Here is a 17,436-nt window from a genome sequence, read left to right as displayed (position 1 = left end):
GCAAAGCACAGAAGAAAAGAAATTAGGGATGGGAGGGAACATGCACCTATCTCCCTATGCCTCACATCTGGCTACCGAAGAGGCACAAGGTGAAACATCACAGTGGGCTATGTTCTAAGAAATGGGAGAAAAAAATGGGAGGTCATACCCTGTCTTATTTGCAATTTGCGTTAAGCAAGGCAGCCTCATGTAGATCATGGCTGAATAAAATATGAGGTATGGCAATACAAGGCTGGACATGACATATACACAAAATATTTCTCATTTGCCTAAAGTAGCTGCACAAAGTGCACTCAAGATTTTAACACGATCAATCATTTTATCAGTTTAAACACTGTCTGGTTCTCATCGGAGTTAATGTAGAAAAAAAATAGTTAAGCTCAATATTTGTGATTTGGAATTCTTAGGCCTTCTCATTTGTGAGGGTGTTTTTCCACTTCTAAACAGGGCTGACAGCCATAGCAATTTTGATGAGTCTGAACTTGGCAGGTGGCTCAGCTCCAAGTCAGAGCACCTGGACGGCGCAAGAGCGGACAGGTCCTTCTCACATACCTGGGGGGATGAGGAATGCACCTAACTTGAACCAGGTTTCAGTAAACCCCTCTCTCAAACAGTGCAACTCTCAGAAATTGTCACATGCAGTGACTTTAAACCTGGGTTAAGTTAAATGACCCAAAACTATAGAGTTCAGATAAAGGAACTAAGGCTTAACTTGGTGACATGAGGTTTAAGTTTTAATCAACTACAGTAGTTTGCCATTAAGGCACCTGCTGGTAAAAGGATCTTAAGAAACTGGGCCATGAGGGTAAAAGTTCCATGGTGGCATCCAAGAGCGATCAGCACTGCAGTCCCTGGGAGTCTGACTTGCGGCACGGCGTGGGTGACTTACCCAGATGGATGTTTCCACCCCAGTGACAGAGCTGGGATAGTCAGGAGTTGGCATTGAAGCTCGGCGCCTTTTCTGTTGCCAGATGAAGTGGCTGACTCATGGGGGGTAATGGGGGGGGCTTGGTACCCAGGATGAAAGAAAGAAATAAACCACCTTACCTGTGAATATTGTGTAATAGAAAGGTTGTGGAGTTATTCAGGAGGGTATTTTCACATAAAACAACTGTGGAAGCAGCCAATGTTCTTTATTTCTACCTGATCAACAGTGTTTCACACTGTCTGCCTCTGATATAGAAGCAGGCTTGACTCGACATCTCTGGATTGTGGGGTGCACAACATCTACTGCACTTGAGGGGAGGCTAAGGCAAAGCCCAAACCAAACACAGGCATTTAGGACTCTGACAGGAGGGAGAATGCCATCAGCATTGTTCCTGGCTAGGTTCCAAGTCAGAGCACTCCTATCTGATTTGCTGAACAGAGCCTCTCTTGGGATGAGAGAAGAGAGGAGAGCCTGGGCTTGCGGTAGAATCTATAGTCTTCATGCATCACTGTCACTGACCAAAATCTATGCTTGCCACTGCGTTCGGCTCGCTCACAGGTAGCAGGGGCTCTGAACCTCAGTTTCCTCATCTATAAAATGAGGACAATAAAGTTTCTACTCAGCTGGGTGTTGCAAAATGATCTGCTGCAGGTATAGAGATGTTCACAGTGCTGGGAACCTGTTGCTCAGAGCTATGTTCCCCTCTAAATATACTTAAGTTACATGATGTCTCTGGGGGCCAATAAATATTATTCTAAGGAATATATACAGAGAAAGAAAGGAAGTGTGGAAGAAGGTGGGTGTGTGGATGAAAAGGGGCCACATACTAAACCTGACAAGCTCAGGGGAAGCCTATATGAGGGGCCCTTAAAAAAGTAACCATAAAGGATAGTCTGAACATAAAAATTTCTCACTAAAAGTGAGTTTTGGCAGTTAGTCACAACCTTGGCCTGCGGCTTCCTTAACAAAGGTCAGTCTTTACCTAAGTAGCCTGTCTACTGTCTTTTGTTTTTTTTTAAACAGTGATCGTTTCTTCTTTTTTAAAAAAATATATTTTTATTATTTTAGAGAGGAAGGGAGAGGGAGAGAGAGTAAAAGAGAGACAGAGAAAGAAACATCAATGATGAGAGAGAATCAGTGGTCGGCTACCTCCTGCACATCCCACAATGGGGATCAAGCCTGCAACCCAGGCATGTGCCCTTAACTGGAATCGAACCTGGGACCCTTCAGACCACAGGCTGACACTATCCACTGAGCCAACCTGGCTAGGGCTCTATTGTCCTTTTGCATCCAAGATAATATACCTTTGAAATGTCAGAGAAATCCCCCTTTTCTGGACCACCTGGCATCAGAGCTGGAGACCACAGAGCCCTTCATTGTTAACTTGTTCCCCACACACCATCTCTATGTGCTGTAGATGATCATTATTAACTATCCTGTACCCACCAATGTAAAAGAAGTCTGTGTCTCAGGCTTACTTTTCATCCAATCCCAGAGATCTCCCACTTTGCTTTCTCCCACCTCCCTAACCTATTACCCATGGATTTCATGTAACCTCCCTTATGTCTCCTCCTTTGATTCCAATGTATAAAATAAGCTGCAAAACTGCCATTGCCAGAAACATTTTCAAACTGTTTAGATTTTGCTTCTTGGCAATTGTAGTCAGTTTGGCTCAAATAAACTCACAAAAATTCTCTACAGATCTGGATGTTTCTTACGTGTGGACAAGTGGGCTTAAAAATAGCTACATATACGCATGCTTTAAAAAACACACAAAGTATTAACTTAGCTCATTTATTTCAGAGAACTTTACTTAACTGACCTTCACTTATTCATTTCTCTGAATTAACCAGCATTCTCTCTTCCACCTGTAGAAAACACTGGAGCACGCCCACTGCATGTGAAATTGCCCAGCTGCGAGACTGCTCTCTGGACTCCACCAGCTGAGTTACGTTCTTACAAAAGGTCAGTTGTGTTTGCTCCTAAACTGGTTTACGTCAGTAGTACTTCTCTGTAATTATATAATTTAGTTAACAAATGCAAAAAGTTGCTAATTCTAAGAAAACTAAGTTGAACGCTTAGGAGCAACTTAAGAAAGATGAGTCACTAAAAAGAACTGCCAAATTAGGTGTGACAACTTGTAAAAGACTACATAAACGAAAAATCAAGAAGGATTTTGCAATTAGATTGTTTCATAAATGTATTTTAAGGTGGCATGCACCATTTATAATGAATCTAACAAACTTTTTAAGCAGTCAACCACCATAGCTCCTAATAACTACGATTTTGATAAACCTAACAACCAATGATTACTGAGTATTTACTCTGTGCATAGCACTTGCGGAGCATTTCATGTATACTTTAACAGTAAAAGCATCAATACAGTATGCTAAAACAACTATTTCGGAACTCAGCTAAAAACATTAGTTCTATTTTAGCTACTGTCACCTTTTAGAATGCAGATTACGATACATGGTTAAACATTTTTAGAATGTAAATTTTGATGCACAGTTAAACAATGTGACACAGAAACCATTTCTACCTCTGCGCACATAAAATCTGCCATCATGGGAACAGAATCAAACATGGCTGCTCTCCCCACAGCAACGGCCCAGGCTGGGAGGCGCTCAGCTGCCCCCTCACAGGATAAAGAAACGCTAGCAGGAGTACCATCTTTCTCCTGAACTGCAGGGCATTCACTATGCCTGAAAACACATGGCTTCAGCAAATTTGAGCAACATGCCATATGGAAAGAATTGTTATATAATTTCTAAGTCAATAGTTTACCAGTGATGGCGAACCTATGACACACGTGTCAGAGGTGACACGCGAACTCATTTTTTTGGTTGATTTTTCTTTGTTAAATGGCATTTAAATATATAAAATAAATATCAAAATTATAAATCTTTGTTTTACTATGGTTGCAAATATCAAAAAATTTCTATATGTGACACGGCACCAGAGTTAAGTTAGGGTTTTTCAAAATGCTGACACGCCGAGCTCAAAAGGTTCGCCATCGCTGGTTTAGACTCTTTCAGGCCAGGAAATATTCATGCCTGCATTGATCCTCAGATATACCACACCAGACTGAGTTTTATTTTTGGAATGAAGGTTTAATTTCCATCAGTAGTGATTCAAACATTTACAAAGACCTATTATCTGTTATGATGCCCTCAAGTTTAACAGTATTTATTCTAATATAATAATTTTTAAAAAACATGTTTTTATTGATTTCACAGAGAGAAGGGAGAGGGAGAGGGAGGGAAAGGGAAAGGGGGTGGAGAGAGAGAGAGAGAGAGAGAGAGAGAGAGAGAGAGAGAGAGAGAGAAACATTGATGTAAGAGGGAAACATTGATTGGCTGCTTCCTGCCTGCCCCTTACCAGGGATTGAGCCTGCAACCTGGGCATGTGCCCTGACTGGGAATTGAACAGTGACCTTTTGGTGAATGGAACGATGCTCAACCAACTGAGCCACACCAGCTAGGGCTATAATATAATAATTTTCTAATCCTGAATGTGTATCTATGTGCATGTGGGGTTGTAGGGGAAGGATGTGGGTTTATGAGAAATGCCATGCTTTGGGTGCTTAATTCTGCAGGTTACTTCTGTTTTTTCTTAGCCCTGGCACAAGGGTTTTTGCTTTAAAGACTCAGAATTATGTGCTAGACAAGCATTATTATGACTACATAACCAAAAGGTAAAACAAGAAGAAATAATATAGTTAAAATGTAAAATGTCTCAAAGCATGATTCAATGTAATTCAAATGACTTAACAAACAAGCCTTTGATTTGCCTCTGAAAAGTCCACTTCAACAGCTGTTTGGCCAGCATAAAATGTCTAATTCATGTTCTATCAGAGAGCGGGAGGAAATCTGCAATCAGTCTAGGCTAGGGATTTTTCAACCAGTGTGCTGCAAGAATTTGTAAAACATGCAATACCTGAATATTTAGCTAGGGGCACCTCTTTCCCCTTAGATTGTCAAATAAAAAAATGATAACAGTCAACACAACAATAGCCGTCTGGTGTAAATGAATCAAAATTATACCTATTTTTTGGTCAGATTGGCAAAACATATATTTTTTGATGTGCCACAGAATTTTAGTAGTTTATGTGTGCCATGAGATGAAAAAGACTGAAAATCACTGGTCTAGGCCATGTCTCCTCCTTTCACAGATGAGGAAACAGATCCCCAAAGTTTATAGCTTGTGGCAAAACCAGGTCTTGTAAACACCAGTACAATGTATTTTCTTACCAAAGATGCTACTACCCTTACTCCTGAATTGTGACAATGATAAAGATGATAAATACTATGTGAGTTTTCCCTATGTGCCAAGTACTGGCTTAAAAACTTCACCTGAACAGGTCATTTAGTCCTAAAGTCCGAACTATTATTATCTTTATTTAACATATGAAGAAACAGAAGCAAACTGAGATTAGTAACTCACCTGACCTTACACAGATAGGTGGTGAAGCCATAATTTGAACCCATGTAGTCTGACTTAAGAGCCCACAGCCTTCAATCACTCCAACCCACTGCAATGCCATTACACACATTGTAGAACTAAGTATTTCTAAATCAGAAAGCCTGAAAGAAGTTCTTGCTATAGCTCTTAATGAATAGTATAACATAAACATAATTAAGAACTGAACGTTTTACACACCACATGAAATTTAGAGTCACTGTTTTTTTCTGTTCCTTCAATCCACGCACTTACATTTCTCCCCCTCCCCCTGCTCTTTCTGCCCCCCCAAGTTTTGAGAGCTGCCTTACGAGCTGATTCAATATCAATGATGCCGTTATTCATTGAGCCTGACAAGTAGGTTGGTTTTAAAACACATGTGCTTCCCCTTCTCCATTTCCTCTATTTCCCACCAGAGAATAAATGCTTATATCTTAATGTTTCCATTCACAATTAAGAAGGAATTGCTATTTTTTAATGAAGATAAAGGAAATCAAATTACCCATCAACTAATCTACTAGTAACATATGTACTAGGCAGAGTACAAAGAATGCAAACAAACCTGAGAGGATAGCAAGCAAGATTTTACTTTCTACTAAGGCAGTCATAGTATCTAACGAATAAGAAATTTTCACCCACAATTTTGTAAGTAGACATTGCTCTATCAGCCTAGAGAATCCTATTTCAGGGCTAAATGGAACATAGTATTTGATGTGATCATACACACTAAAATTTAGTAAATTTTAGGCTATCAGTATATTTAAAAATCAGTTTTATCTTTAAAAATATTTCTGAACATATTATTTATGATGAAGAGGTACAGAAATCATAAGTTTCATACTTGAATTTTATCATCTGTACTTAATAAAGTTATTTTTAATTTAAAAAATAGTTTGTCCTGCCCTAGCCGGTTTGGCTCAGTGGGTAGAACATCAGCCTGAGGACTGAAAGGTCCTGGATTCGATTCCGGTCAAGGGCACATGCCAGGGTTGCGGGCTCGGCATGCAGGAGGCAGCTGATCAATGATTCTTTCTCATCATTGATATTTCTATCTTTCTTTCCCTCTCCCTTCCTCTCTGAAATCAATAAAAATATATTAAAAAATAGTTTTCCTATATTCAAGGACATGAATGATTATTGCAGAAGGCTAGAATGGCCTCGCTGGGCAATAATGTAGGATGTGATTCTAGGAGTTATGGAAAAGAGAAAAACAATCTTCCTTAGGCATTATTTTAATCACATCACTCCAAAAGTCCCCCCCCCTTTTTTTTTTTTTACCATATCAGTCTAAATTTCTTAGTCTAGCTTTTAAAATTTCCTATTATTTGGCTTCACTCAATATGTACAAATGGATCTCCCACTGCTTCCCCCAAGATGCACCTTCTGCTCGGATGAGTCTATTCACCACGCTCTTTCCCACTTCTGCATCTTCACTTATGAATAAGACAAATGATGTACTGTGTATGGACACCCTCCTTGAATCAGCATGTTAAGTTACCTATTTAACCCTTGTAATAGCATATGAGATAGGAACAATCATTTCCATGTTTCCCATTTTACAAAAAAGAAACTGTATCTCAGAGAGTTTAAATTGTCTACAGTGGTCGGCAAACTGCAGCTGGCAAGCCACACGTGGCTCTTTGGCCCCTTGAGTGTGGCTCTTCCATAAAATACCACGTGCGGGCGCGCACGTACAGTGCAATTGAAACTTCGTGGCCCATGCGCAGAAGTCGGTATTTTGTGGAAGAGCCACACTCAAGGGGCCAAAGAGCCGCATGTGGCTCGCGAGCCGCGGTTTGCCGACCACTGGTCTAAGAGAACGAAAGCAGGCATCCTGAGTCGTAAACCCAGGTGTGACCTCTGAGTCCACGTGCTGTCCTTGATATCATGCTACTTCCTCCTACCTGGATGCCCTCTATACTAGTACTATCCTTTGGCTAAACCTATGCTAAGCGTCTATGTCCAGTTCCAGTCCCATCTCCTCTAGGATGCCTTCCCTGGCAATTGTACTCCTGCCAGATTTTGCTTCTCCTGGGTTTTTCCATAGCACTTAAACCTTGTAAAATTTAGAGTTTAAATATTATATCAAAAATGTTTACTGTTGTTTGTTATGCATTCTTTTGCTTTCCAACTTAGTTTTTAATTTCTCAAAGGCTTCCTAGGCTTCATACACAGTAGGGGATTCATGCATATTAAGGAACTATCCTGGCTTCCTGGGTTATATTAGAGGAACAAACAATAACACTGGGCTGGAGTACAGAATGGATGGTAGGGAGTTATGGAGCAGAGGGAGGGGAGGGGTGTGTAGACTGGGGCTATCCAATAAAGGACTTTAAATGCCATCCAAGAAGTACAGGTTAAATCTGTAAGAGATGAGCAGTCCTTGAATGTATTTGAGAATTGAATGAGAAGAATTCTAATTTAGAAAGATGTATCTGGCTGTATCCTGAATCACATCAATGAAACAGGATGAGACTGGGCTTTGTATAGCCATAGCATTTGTCCTCATTTGTTTCTGTTACAGTAGGAAATGTTTTACTTTTGTTGGTTATTTATATCCAAAAGCACACACCCAGCACAAAAATACACACAGTGCTAACAGTCAAGGCAGACTGCTCCAGACTCTGTAGAATTTATTTATTTAATTTGTTATTTTATTTTTAAATTTAATTTATTGGGGTGACATTGGTTAATAGAATTATATAGGTTTTAGGGATACAGACTCCATGGAATTATTATCTAAAGTCCCAAAGGACCAATAAAAAGACACATTAATTATAACCAACATTAAGGACTATTCATTCACATTAATAAAATACACAGCTGAAGTTGTAAAACTGATGCTTGGAAAGAAAGACCAATTTACCCAATGTGAAGAGCTGAAGGAATTTTCCTAGTTCAAGATTGTTAACTTTTGAAAAATATATACATATCAAATAATTTCTCAAAAAGTCTGCTTTAGGTGGCCAGGAAAAGGCTGTCAATAAAATTCCTTATGAGCAAGCAACTTCCTTTTACTCTCTAAAGCAGTGGTTCTCAACCTTGGCTGCACATTAGAATCACCTGGGAATCTTTTTAAAATCCTGATTTCTGGGCCTCATCCTCTGGAAATTCTGTTTCTTTGTTATGGGGTGGGGCCACAACATTAGTAACAAAGAAACAGAATTTCCGGAGGAAGAGGTCCAGAAATCAGGATTTTAAAAAGATTCCCAGATGATTCTAATGTGCAGCCAAGGTTGAGAACCACTGCAAAGCCTACATCCTCTCAATCCTTTCCTCACTGTTTCTTTTTTTTTAAGTAAATGGAAAAGTCACTCAGCTGATAGTCTTATAAGTAGAAATTAGGAGAAAACACTCATTATGACCCTATATGCAGGAAAGGCGGACCCAATTGGGAGGGAGGGAATCGGACTCTCTTCACTAAATCAGATGCTTCGCTCTTAGGCTGAAGCAATTGTGATTTGCTTCTAGGAAAGGCTAAGATGCACCTATGATCTCAAATAATAAAATCAGCAGTCACTTATGTCTGACGAATAGGGCTAACATACCTCATGAAAAAACCACTAGCAAAATGTGGAGCTAGGAGGCAATGTTTCCCTGAGGAAGGTGTGTTTAGTGCAGTGGTCGGCAAACTCATTAGTCAACAGAGCCAAATATCAACAGTACAACGACTGAAATTTCCTTTGAGAGCCAAATTTTTTAAACTTAAACTATATAGGTAGGTACACTGTTATTAACTTAAATAGGGTACTCCTAAGGCTTAGGAAGAGCCACACTCAAGGGGCCAAAGAGCCGCATCTGGCTCGCGAGCCGAAGTTTGCCGACCACGGGTTTAGTGCATATCACCACGGAATGCTTCAGAAAACTCGGGTGCACGGGAGTCCTGGAAGCCAATAGCACTTGTGCGTTGATTAAAGTCCAGTGGTTCTCAACCTTCTGGCCCCTTAAATACAGTTCCTCATGTTGTGACCCAACCATAAAATTATTTTCGTTGCTACTTCATAACTGCAATGTTGCTACTGTTATGAATCGTAATGTAAATATCTGATATGCAGGATGGTCTTAGGCGACTCCTGTGAAAGGGTCGTTCGACCGCCAAAGGGGTCGCGACCCACAGGTTGAGAACCGCTGGCTTAAACGGAGCTGTGCATTGGCTGAAAGTTTACAACAGGGAAAGGCATGGCATCTTATGTGACAATCACAACAGCTACCATGTATGACTTGAGATGGTTCCCCCATCATCTCTAATCCTTGGAGCACCTCTGAAGATACTAATATTCCCTTTACAGGCTGAAAGCAATAACAACACCTGTCCATGACTTTACAGCAAAACCACTTTTAGTGGTTGAGTCAAATCCTGAAATCAAATCTATTGACTGACTTCCAAGCCCATGCACTAGACTGGAAAGAATGACTGTGAATGTTATGGGGAAAACAGAACTCCAGAATAATTAAAGAAAACAGGTGTAATGGAAAAAGAGGCCAGAGGCCCAACCATCAACTGCAGAAAGAGAGCCAACTTACCAGCATACTTTGCGGTGTTAGATTCATCCATGGACCAAAAGCAATAATCAAAGGCAAATACCTGAATAAAAGAACAAAATGTTAAACTTAAACATTAATTAACTTCTATGAATAAATCAGCCTGCAAAAAAAATTCACTGATGAAGATGAGAATGCCTGCTACTGTCACCTCAGGTTGGATGCTCTGTTAATCCTGAAGTTTCTTTTAGACTACACTGATGGTTATCTTCTTAGACTAAGTTATATATGAAAATTGCTATTTATCCATAATTCAAACAAGCATACATCTTAACCAACATTTTAAAAAATGTTTCCGTGAGAAAAAACAATGACTTCTCTCCAAGTCAATAGTTCCAACAGTCCCACAGTTCCAGCATCTGGGGTAACCCTCCGGCTGGATCTCCCAGAGCTTCTCAAGAAACATTAAGTGATCAACTTTCATTTAAAGCAATTCCTCTTTCCATGACGCTACTATTTCCAGCATAACCAAAGCTCAAAACCCTCCACACTGCCATCTTGGACACCATTCCCTCTTCTGTTTCACCATGCAATCTTGGACCCAGGGTGAAGAAATCAATAATTCACTCTGGCATGCATTAATTTTCTGTATAGTTACTGAGTGCCTACTATGTTATCAGGACGGCAGATGACGCTGCCCTAAATCCCTCATCTAATCACTGTTTTTCATGCATATGACCACCACTCAGGTTCTGGCCATCATTATTAAGTGCATAGGGCAACAGTCCCTAAAATGTGGTCCAAAGAACAGTAGTTTCTTGAGATAGTCCATAAAAAAGATGAAATCATGTTAGAAATTGTACATTTTGCCCTATTTGAGATTCTCAATATTAAAAGCTCTGAAAAGCTCTCCAGCAAATACATCCATTTAACTGTTTAACTTTTTATTTCTCCAATTAATTTTGGTGAGGAGACCCTTTCTTGAGTAACACCTATTAACATGTCTTGAAATTAGTATTTCTCTATAAACCTACCTTAGCTAACTGGCCCAGATGTCTCAGCAGCCACTTTCTCTTGGGCTCCCTTTTATAGCCTTTTCACCATGTAGTCCAAATAGCAAATTACAAAACTTCCACGGACAGAGACCCTTTAATGCTTAATCATTTCCAAGGGATCTTACTCTCTGAGCAAACAGAACCCAAGCTCTTTGACCTGGCATTTGAGACTGGCCACAATGAGGCCTTTCCAGCCCAAGTGCCCCAACTTCTTCATGCTTCAGCTGAGCTCGTCAGCATCTTGGAGTTACAATCCTATCCCAGTTGGTATTCTCTTCATTTCCACCCTTCACAATGCTTCCTACTCCTTACAGCCCAATTCAATGTATTTTTCTTTCAGGAAGCATTCCTTGGTTTAATTCAAAGGAATTAGCTGTCTCATCTCTCTCTGAACTCTCACACTGTTTAATCCTTTTTGTGACACCTAACCCAATTATTCTATTTTTCAGGTATCGTGTATATTATCTCTGCATACGTTTCAAATCCACTGGTAGACTAAGTTCCTTGAAAGCAGGAACCAGACCTGATTCCTATTTGTATACTTCAGTGTTCAAAGTAATTATTTATAATTAGTTATTGAACTAGGGGCCCAGTGCATGAAATTCCTGCACTGGGGGGGGGGTGTCCCCTCAGCCCAGCCTGCCCCCTCTCACAGACTGGGAGCCCTCAGGGGATGTCCTACTGACGGCTTAGGCCCGCTGGGAGTGGGCTTAAGCCGAAGTCTGGCCTCCCTCTGTGGGAGGTGACCGGGCTGATCAGGGGAAGGCGCCAGCCCCATCACCCTGCTGCTGCAGCCACTGCCAGCCACCACAGTTGCCAAGGTGTTTTCATCAACACGAACTCCAGTCCCTTCATCATGAAAAAATGACAACTTTCTTTAGGCATTTTCAAGATGTGTCTTTTATAGGATATGACATTTCTTTCTTTCTTTTTTTTATCCTCACCTGAGGATATGTTTCCATTGATTTTTAGAGAATGTGGAAGAGAGAGGAAAAGACAGAGAGAAACATCAATGTGAGAGGAACACTTTGATTGGTTGCCTCCTGCATGAGCCCTGACCTGGGCCCTGGCCAGGGAGGAGCCTGCAACCTAGGCACATGCCCTTGATCAGAATCAACCCAGACCTTGCGGATGGTAGGCCGAGGCTCTATCCACTGAGCCAAACCGGCTAGGGCAGAATATGACATTTCTTAGCTCTCCAGCAGCGGACCTTCATTTTTTCCTCCAGGAGTGAGGTGGAAAAACCCTACATCACCTTCTTGGATTCTTATTACCCAAGTTACCAAGAACATTACCAGTGGTGTACAGGGAGCTTATCCAATGAGCTGTCAGAAAAGGTGTTTCCCCTGGAGCTCACCCACAGAGGCAGGACTGCTGGCAAGCTTAGGCTGGCACACCCCCTGTCTCCAGGCCTGCTCAAGCCTTTAATGTGGCTTGGGCAGGGCCCCCCTGGCCTCTATCAAGCCTCTGCCGCGGCTTGGGCATGGCCCCTGGCTCTGATCAAGTCTCAGCTATGGCTTGGGCAGGGCCCCCCACTCCTCTCTGGCCCTGCTCAAGCCTCTGCTGCCCTGCCCCCACGGTGCCAAGGCCTATAGGCCAGGAGTGGCCAGGGGTGTTCTGGGACCAAGGCTGCTCAGGGCCTACGCTGGGGCCTGCAGGCTCTTAGCTGCCTGGGTCCCTAGGATGTTTCCAGGACCTAGGCCGCTGGGTGCCTGAATATGCAAATTATCCCGCCATCTTTGTTGGGCTAATTTGCATACTCACTCCTGATTGGCTGGTGGGCGTGGCTTGTGGGCACCACGGAGGTGCGGGTCAATTTGCATCTTTCTCTTTTATTAGTATAGACTAGAGGCCCGGTGCACAAAAATTTGTGCATTCGGGGGTAAGGGGGTCCCTCAGCCCAGCCTGTGCCCTTTCGCAGTCTGGGACCCCTCGGGGGTGACCACTTGCTGGTTTAGGCCTGCTCCCTGGGGGATTGGGCCTAAGATGGCAATCAGATATCCCTCTGGCAGCCCAGGAGCCCTTGGGGGATGTCCACTTGCCAGCAGGGAGCAGGCCTAAGCTGCAGTCGGACATCCTTAGCACTGCTGAGGCAGGAGAGGCTTCCACCACCACTGCTGTACTGGCAGCCGTCAGCCTGGCTTGTGGCTGAGCAGAGCTCCCCCCTGTGAGAGCACACTGACCACCAGGGGGAAGCTCCTGCATTGAGCATCTGCCCCCTGGTGATCAGTGTGTGTCATAGTGACCAGTCATTCCCAGTCTTTCTGCTGTTAGGGTCAGTTTGCATATTACCCTTTTACTATATAGGATAGAGGCCTGGTGCACAGGTGGGGGCCGGCTGGTTTGCTCTGAAGGGTGTCCCGGATCAGGGTGGGGGTCCCGCTTGGGTGCCTGGCCAGCCTGGATGAGGGGCTGATGGCTGTTTGCAGCTGGTCACACCCCCTTCAGGGTGGGGGTCCCCACTGGGGTGCCTGGCCAGTCTGGGTGAGGGGCTGAGGGCCGTTTTCAGGCTGGTGGGCAACTGAAGCTCCCAGCCTCTTTTTTTTTAAATTCTGGGATTTATTTACCTTCTATAGCTGTCACTGGAGCTGAGAGCCGGCTCCAGCTCTGAGGCCATGACTGGCTGAAAGCAGGTATCTGGGTTTGTTTAGCTTCTATAACTGAAACTCTGTTGCCATCACTGTCGCTCTAAGCTCTGAGCCCACTGCTGGATGAAAGCAGGTATCTGGGGTTTGTTTAGCTTCTATAATTGAAACATTGTTGCTTCCGGAGCTCAGAGCTGGGCCGCGGCAGGCGGGGAACCTTAGCTTCCTCCATCACTGGAGCAAGCAAGCCTCATGTTCGCTTCAGCTGCGTGGCTGCTGGCCGCCATCTTTGTTGGCAGTTAATTTGCATATCCTGCTGATTAGCCAATGGGAAGCGTAGCAGAGGTATGGTTAATTACCATGTTTGTCTATTATTAGATAGGATGATTAATGACAGTGAGACCTGACATGAAAGCAGGCACTTTCTCCATCCGTCAAAAGATTAAGTTATGCTCTGAATAATTTCAGCACTATATATATACTTCAGTGCTTTTAAAACAGATTCAGGTAGGCACACAACTTACATCATCAATCTCAAGTCCAAATTCAATTTTGTTACTTATACAAACATTCACTCTGGCCTTACAATAAACCAGGCTAGAATGAACAGCTATGAAACAACAGCCTCAGCCAACAGAGTGTGGAATATTTACTTCATTCAGAGGCTGTTGCAATGACTCCCGAGACCACACAGGCATAATCCAGTTAATCATCCTGCCTCTGGCAGGACTGAGCTTCAATACTTTTCCTGAGAGATGAAGATCTGTCTTATTTTTAAACATTTCCAGAAAAGGAGATTCCACAACCTCCTTTTAATGACATCTTATACCACTTACTGTTCATTCCCAGGGCATTTTCCTTTCTTTTTGACCTAAGTCAATTCTCCTTACTTTAAATGATCAATAGAGGCTACTTTCCAATTTTTGTATATTTTACTGTTTTTTTTCTAGAGTCTCAATGAATTCCTCTTAGTAGTTGCTATATAAATGAAGTAACAATTTATCTCCTATTCATTTTGACATCTAGCTAAAACTTATTTTTTTAGTTTGCTGTTCTGCTAGACTCTACATTCTCAGCTAGAGATTTATATTCTCAGTGACGCTCCTTGAAATAAAATGAAATCCACTCCAAATCTTCAGGGTCTACCTCTCAATTAATAATCATCCCAAAATTATGTTCCAAACCCCATTTCTAATAGTTTAAGGCTGTTTTGCTCATAGAAAGATCAACATTTTTATTTTAAGTGTTTGTCCCCTAATATTCAGACAAATGTTACAACTGCAGAGGAGAAAAGGGACTGACAGTACTGATAGATACAACTCTTCTTTGCTTGTCGAATACCAGCCTATCCCTGAACTGAATTATGTCTAAAATTTCAAAGCCTTTGATCACAGGTGTTTTAGAATGCTCATCCCTCAAACCAGTCATGGTTATCATTTTACTAAACATTTACCAGTAAGGAAGGTGAATCCCAGAAATTGGAGGGATTTCCCTAAAGCAAGTGAATAAAAAAATTGTTATGATTGTTTTAATGCATGCCATAAGTGGTCATCCCCTCTATGGACTTCTACAGCACACTGCAGCTCCCGTGGCACTAGGCCACATGTTGTTCAGTGTGAGCTCACCTCCACTCTAAAGGTGAAGCCATCGGGGGACTTCAGCTCACACACTTCATAGTGCCTGGGTCAGTACCTCATACAGAGCAACAGCTGTACGTAGTATCTCTTCAATAACAAAACATAATACCAGAAGAAGGAGTTGGAATGCAGACAAGAATACAGAATGGATGTGAGAACTGTTCTGAATAAAAACAGGTTCAAACTGCAAGATATATTTTTAGGTGTTTCATTACTTTCAGATGCATGTTCTGGGGAAACTTGGTTCCATCAATGGTTAAACACAGATTCGGTCACAAGATGAGCACTGGGATCCTCTTCCTTACCATCATTCCATGTTTCATGTGGATGAACAAGCATGGCCACATCATGTATATAGTTTGCACAGAAATTAAAACAATTATTTGTTTGACTGTTGTTAGTTATGATTATTACTAAAAGAATTTCAAAGATATTTAAAATAATTTACTTGTCTTATCATTTTCCTTGCAAACTTGTTAGTATTATAAACTACTCACAAAATATTATCTTTCTTTTCATGGCCAAAATTTACTTAAAATTTAATCACAAAAGGTCTATAACAAAAGGGAACATGATTTTCTTAGGTTTTACAGAAGTTCTGGTTTTCCAATACAAAATCCATTGATATTTCAAAAGAGATAACACTATTTTCTTGAGATTTTTTGGAAACTGACCACTTAAAAAAATTAATTTTTTCAAAGTCAGCATGTTAGAGAAATATGCTAAATAAGATTTCTAACTTGTTTCATAAGAATTCCTAAATGCTTATTTCATCTATTCATTATGGAGTCACTAGTATCTTAACGAGTTCGGGAGATGGGGGACTTCTTAATGCACAGGACGGAGTAAAAGAAATAAATGGATTTTGGAGACTGAGTGTAAATCTCATATCTCATCAATGCCAATCAACACTGTGATAAATTTATTTGTAAAGACATCCATACGTTCCAAGAGCCTTCAACTAGAAAAAGCCAAAAGTGCAGATGTTCTCTAGTTGTTTTTAAAATCTGAAAGCCATTGTCTTCATTGTTTCCAATAAAATGTGACTCCACCTCCTCAGAATCCCACTCCTTCCTCTTCATTTGCAACTTGTAAAATTCATAACAGCATCTAATTCCCTGCAGCTTGCAGTCCACATCTGCTCCACCTTCATCACTCTCTTAAAAATGTTAGCTCTGCATCTTTGTGAACCACTGAACAGCTAGTGAAGTTACTACCAGTTGTTTTTAATAAGGCAAATGTGTTGAGTGATACGTATTCTGAGGAAAAGGAGTTCCAGGACTTGGGAGCAGGATGTGGCATAGCCAAACTCCACCCTTAACCAAAAGTCCAATCTCTGATGGCATTTCAGCAAAATTCCATTTACAACTTTGAAAAAAAGGAAGAAAGAATCTTCTACGTTCCTTGAAGAACCAGAAGGCATCAACATGTTCTAAGAAATGTCCGGCTCAGTGATTAGAGCATTGGCCTGTGGACCAAAGGTTTGTGGGTTCGATTCCTGGTCAAGGGCACTACCTCCCTGCAGGCTCCCTGCAAGAGGCAACCAATTGATGTGTCTCTCCTCCCCCTTCCCTTTTACTCTCTCTAGAAATCAGTGGGAAAAGTATCCTCGGTGAGGTTATAAGAAAAAGACAAAAGGTGATCTGCTAGTCATTTTCCTGATCCATAAAACCAAATGTAAAGGTACTTTCCATGGCATTACCTCTGTATGTTTCCTTTCATTCTTTCTACTTGTATGCTTTCTCTACTACATTCTCCAATTGTAAAACGTTTAATCCAGAAAGCAATCAACAAATGCCTATTTGCCACTTTTCTGTTTTAGGTATCTTAGGAAACTCAAATATGTATTAGGCATGTTTTTTGTCCTCTAGTTGTTTATGATCTAGTTGAAAAGACAAGACATAAACAATTATTTTTTAAAAATAAAAAAGTACACTTTTTTAAAAATTTCTTTATTGGTTAAGGTATTACAAATGTTTCCTCATCCCCCCAAAAGTATACTTTTTTCAAAATAAATTTAATATCTCTCACAACCCTTCTCCAGAAAGTGATAATTTAATTTTATCTATTCTCTAGATAATTTAACTTTATGCAAAGATATATTTCCGAACATAAACATCAGATTTTTTGCAAAGTGAGTCAAAGCCTATTCCCTTTCAATTTGTCCTTATTAAAATCTTTCAATGTCCTCTCCAATGTCACTCCTTATGAAACCTTTCTTAAGGACACTGCTTATTACCCTGAATTTCATATCAGTCTAACTAGATTATATATGAGAGAGAGAGAGA

At 41.2% G+C, this 17,436-nt stretch overlaps 1 protein-coding gene across 1 annotated transcript in view; it reads right to left on the bottom strand.

Annotated features, from left to right (window-relative positions):
* Positions 1-16,678, bottom strand: part of LOC102417865 (kinesin-like protein KIF13A) — a gene marked incomplete at its 3' end in the record, with an annotated part of 77,949 nt that extends 61,271 nt beyond the window's left edge. The window contains exons 1-2 of the mRNA XM_014466769.2: positions 16,093-16,678; positions 9,914-9,974 (exon numbers count right to left, since the gene is read on the bottom strand). Of these exons, the coding sequence (XP_014322255.2) occupies positions 9,914-9,974; positions 16,093-16,230 (199 nt within the window). The remainder of the gene's footprint in view (positions 1-9,913; positions 9,975-16,092) is intronic.
* Positions 16,679-17,436: the final 758 nt, after the last annotated feature.

The sequence above is a fragment of the Myotis lucifugus genome, unplaced genomic scaffold (assembly GCF_000147115.1).
Source record: "Myotis lucifugus unplaced genomic scaffold, Myoluc2.0 scaffold_356, whole genome shotgun sequence".
Classification (NCBI taxonomy): domain Eukaryota; kingdom Metazoa; phylum Chordata; class Mammalia; order Chiroptera; family Vespertilionidae; genus Myotis; species Myotis lucifugus.
Note: the sequence above shows the minus strand (reverse complement) of the source record. Positions and strands in the feature narration are given on the sequence as shown.